A 5,000-nucleotide genomic window follows, 5' to 3' on the forward strand; every position below is an offset into this window, starting at 1 on the left:
AGCAGCCGACTAATTACATTTTCCATCGTATTTAAAGTGCTGCTGGCTTTTACTCGCAATATTTACAATCCCATCTTCTAACCCTCTTCTTTCTTAGCTTATCACATTCTTACTTTCCTAGTGAATCTATCGATCGTAGCACGGTCAAATTTCGTAATCGTTCGATCGGTCGTATTATCCATGGTACATTCAGGTATCCTTTTTTTATAGACTGTTATTCTGCTTATTAAACATGATATTGGTTTATCATAAATCATTTTTGAGCAGGCTTTCCTCATAAGAATTTTAAACAAAACGCCCGGAAGTGAATGAGAGGTTCGCAGTCCCACTACCCCGCGGGTAAAATCATACAGCAGAATAGCGTCACTATTCTGCTATGACGTTGTATGACTATTCTGCTACGATTTGTATGATTTTGCCCGCCGGCTGTTCTCCCTACATGTGCTTTACACGACTTCCATTCGACCATTTTGTAGGGCGCTCTGGCTCGGGTGTTTAACCACCCCGCAGCTGTCAATCGCAGAACAACAACAAACGCGAGCGGTCGAAGTCGAAGAGATGCTGCGTGCGTTCGCGAAACGCAGAAGATATTCCGCGAAGAGTTAAAAGTGCGTACGTAGTTCGATTCACGTTGGTGGCCCACGGGTGTACGGTGCGTGGATTTAAGGGACCAGGCGTTTTCGGGCGCTCGCAAAATCGCCCGATGCGTCAGCGTGTGTACGTCGTCATAAGCGAATCGTGAGGAAAGTGGTGGAAGAGAAAGAGAAACGGTGAATTTAACCTACTTTGCAAACACCCCTCCTCCCTCTCCCCCTTTCCCATTCCACATTCTTGTGTCGGTGTGATAATTCGCGAAAAATTCGTCGCCTGCCTCGATGTCTTCGCAAAAGGTGGCGTACGAATTCGGTCAGTTGCTTAAAAATCATGTAAACAGTAGCCCGGGCGGCATGCCGGAAACACCACCCAACGTGCTGAGCTGGAGTGCGGACGAAGTGCGCGACTGGGCTCGGCGAGAGGGCCTCTCCCGGCGCGTCATCGAGTGGATCGGTCGCGAGGACATCGATGGACGGTGCTTGCTGACGATCACGGAGCAGGATGTGCACGATATGCCACGGGACTGTGCGAACGAGCTGCGCCTCGGCGACATCAAGCGGTTCTGGTTTGCGACACGCAACGTCCAGCGCCAGAATCTGGCCACGATGGTGCCACTGGGTTTGGCCGGACTGTGGACTGCCGGCAGTAGCGGCATCGAGTACATAGCGGGTGGTGGTGGAGTTGGTGATATGATTCCACCGCCGGCCGCTCATCAGCCACAACACCATCCACTGCATCACCATCACCATCATCAGCAGCAGCAGCAGCAGCAGCAGCAGCAGCATCATCCTCACCCGCATCAGCAGACGTCGCACGGTGGAACGGTCCATCCTTCGATGCATCATGCGGCCAACCTGCACCACTCTCTGCTGGCCAGCATGGGCACCAGCTACGGTTCCGTCGGCTACAGCTACAGCGATCTGGAACGGATCTCTCCTCCGATGTCCATCGATGGCTGTGCCACCTGCATTCAGCCCGAGTTTTTCAAAACCATGATCAGTTTGGGTGAGTCTGACCGGGGGCAATGTTTCAGCGGGGTGATCCCCTTTTATTGAACCCAATTGAGCGCCGTGGAAACTGCCATCCATCATAGCATGCAGGGCGACGGTGCGTGTTGTCAATTGAACTCCAGACTCGAGCAATGAGCGAGTTGCTGGTGCATTGAATTGCGTGAATTGGTTGAGAATAATGCCTCCAGAGGATCAGTCTGACCCACTGAGGCCCCTACCTAAAACGAACGCATCCTGTTTCGGTGGTACATATCTTTTAATTTAATTCTCCCCAAATCGAATTACTCACAGCACATGGAGTTACCCATTTTGGCTGTTTGATATGGTTAGCCTCTTTGAGGATCAAAGCAACGCATGGCTATTGATTTGAAGGAGAAAAAAACGTGAAATGGCAAAGCAAAGTTCCCAAAATACCATTTAGTTGGATCGTTGGTGCTCCAAAAAACCCGTTGCACCTGTTCACGGCCTACTCCCAGCACGTTTCTAGCGCCGTGCCGGTGCTAGGGCGATGGGTGATACACAAGAACGGAACACGGCAGCACGCCATGGAGCGAGCAGAATGGACAGCAGCACCAGCAGCAGAGGTGGCGCCAGCGTGGACCATAATTGCGTTCGCTCTTGTACACGCGATGCTTCTTTCTTTTCCTGCGAATCAACCCGATTTAGAGTTCTATAATGCAAAATCACCACCATCAGCACCGTCTGTGCGTTTTATTTTTAGCATAGCAGGATATATTCCCCCCTGTAGCAGCACCGCCGCCGGTCCGGCATTGATTATATATCAATTATATCTGCTGTGGCTGGTGTGCACTACTGTTGCTTCCTGCCCACCCACAGCATGTGTGTGCCGGGAGGTAACATTAATAAGCAGAAGCAGTAGCCAACCCCTTTCGTTCTGTTCCGTTTCTAGCTACACGAAACGCCTTGTAGGATAAGGATAAGGGCTGCTAATCGTGGAATCGATAACGATGAGTCAGCAACGGCCTGCGGAGAGTTGCTTGTCCGTATCAGATATAAATTTTATAGATAAACTTATATTCGTTCATTACACCGCCTTATCTTTTGGTGCTTTTGGCGTGTACCACATGTATTAATCGTGTTGGAAACGTGTTCCTCTTGTGGCCTGAACACATGGGAAACACACTTTTGGACAGGAAGCAGCCAGCCAGCCAACCAAGCAGCTGCGATGTGTAGTCAGCGATAAAATGAAATATGCAGAAGCAAAGGGGTACGGGCATGGCCAGCCAAGTTCGGCGACCGACCGGTTACGTCGATACCGTCGTCAAGTGCATTAAACTGTCGGCGACAAAGCGCGCGGAACGAAATTGAAAGTGATCCGTTTAGGTTGACATATTTTACGCCAACCACGGCAAGTAAGGAGAAAGATGTGAGCTTACGATGAGGGGAAATTGTTTTTTTTTTTTAAAACGATTGCTTACAGCAGCGATCGTCGATCCTTTGAAATATCGTCGACTGAAATATGAGATGCTCCATTTTTGTTATAATCAACCGCATCGTCAGCGCAATTTCATCTCGACCTCAACTTTGCAATCCGTTCAGAAAATTGACGGCACAGAGACCCCATAAAAACGTTCTCGACCACCGACGCCTTGCCTTATCTTAATGAGCTATCCGTCGTGCGTCAAAATGGCAAAATTTATCCGTTGGCCTCATTAGTTGGCCCTGGATTTTGCGCTCGGTGATTTGCGATAATTGTTTACGTCAATTGTCGCAACGACTAAACGAAACCACGACAGGCCAAGAATCGCCAGAAAATGGACGTAAAAACCTAATGATCCCGTAGAGCAGCAGAATTCGATTGGTTCCGGTCGATGCCATAAGATGTTGGGCTTCTCGATCCATCGATGGATCCTTTGGTGGTACGTCATCTCAGTCGACAGTGACTAATGACCGTGATGTGTCAGGTATAAGTAGCACTTTTCCGCATTTTTGCGGCTGGAAATACTTCGGCAATTCATAGCAGTAGTTGAATTCGACTGATCACAAAGGACAATATAATTTAAATTTCATGTACAAATGTTAACATTGTATTCAAAAAGGGTATTTCCTACTCGACGATGGAGCTTAATGATTACTTTGATGGAAAAGTAACAGTTTGTTGGTTTTTGAACAAAACATATTTAAAAATGTCAACAAAAAAAGGCTGATTTTGGATGCAATAATCAGAAGGCAAGCTAAAACAAAGGTCCATCAAGAGAAATAGAAAGGAAAGTATCTTCTTCTCGTGTTCACAATGCATGAATGCTATAAAAGCGGTCGTTTATCCTTTTTAAGGTGTTCAATGCCACAACCACCACCTGTCCGGTCACGGAGTGGGTGGCCCCTTGCCCACTTGAATCGAATCATACATTTCGATCACGACCAGTTCCTCCTGGCACATCACCGATCATCGATAGCGCGATAGATGCACAATCGTAAACGGCTTGTTTCGTAGCCGTTGTCAATCGTTTTGGTTTTGTGGTCGGCCGGAACAAAATGTCAACCAAACAACCCGTCAATAGCTGTGCACACAACCGATCACCGTAACTATTCTGTGCGCGTGACGACCTTAATTCGCTTTTCAAAGACATCGATAGATGGTGGCAGGGCAGTGACGGTTGGAGCTGCTTTTTTAATTTTATTTACACTCCTCCGCCGACGCCATCATGTGTGCAACCCTTCTACGCCGTGGTGTTTTCCCATTTTTTGCTGAAGGCCGATCGGCCACACCATCGGTTTGTTGACGCTGTAGCGCCCCCGTTAATCAGTGTTTATCAGAATTGTTTTCAGTACAAGCTGATGTGGATCGATTGTGCGAGAAGATTGTGGCCGATGTTTGGGGGATGGAGGAAAATACGATGAGATGGGCGAGGAAGAAAAAAGCGCGCCGTAAACACAAATCCATGTCGTCGTCGTCGTCGCGAGGTTTGTCGTTAACACGTTAACGTCAGTCTCTTGTGTTGATTCAAAAGGAGGACCAGCAAAACGCCCTTCCGTCTGTTGGCTGGGTTTCTCCTATCAGCTGCGAGGATAAAGTCCAACCACGGACAGCACACGTTCTAACTTGTACTTTATCCATCTTGGTTCCGACGTGCCCCTGGCGTGCTTGTCTGGCCCTTAGCTACGGCGCGAGTGTGCGATTCGCTATGAGTCAACGGAGAACGGAGAAGAAAGCTCGCTTGGGCAACACCAATAATGGTGATAAGATAATGTGGGGTAGCACAGTATCCCCGGAAGCACAACAACAGCAGCACACAGCAGCTTGGTGCTAACCAGGTGTTAACCTTATGTGACGCTGATAACGATGAGTTTCCCATGTTTCTTTTAAGCGGAACTATGATCCATGGAATGAAGATGACAGAATTTGTGGAAGGTCGAAGTATTCCAGCGATCAAG

At 48.3% G+C, this 5,000-nt stretch overlaps 1 protein-coding gene across 1 annotated transcript in view; it reads left to right on the forward strand.

The window, feature by feature from the left end:
- The first annotated feature begins 531 nt into the window (after positions 1-531).
- The window catches only part of LOC126579137 (ceramide phosphoethanolamine synthase-like), an 8,291-nt gene continuing 3,822 nt past the window's right edge, over positions 532-5,000 (forward strand). Inside the window, exon 1 of the mRNA XM_050242463.1 lies at positions 532-1,599. Coding sequence (XP_050098420.1) covers positions 876-1,599 — 724 coding nt within the window. The 5' untranslated portion in view covers positions 532-875. The remainder of the gene's footprint in view (positions 1,600-5,000) is intronic.

This window comes from Anopheles aquasalis, chromosome 3 (genome assembly GCF_943734665.1).
Source record: "Anopheles aquasalis chromosome 3, idAnoAquaMG_Q_19, whole genome shotgun sequence".
NCBI classification, from domain to species: domain Eukaryota; kingdom Metazoa; phylum Arthropoda; class Insecta; order Diptera; family Culicidae; genus Anopheles; species Anopheles aquasalis.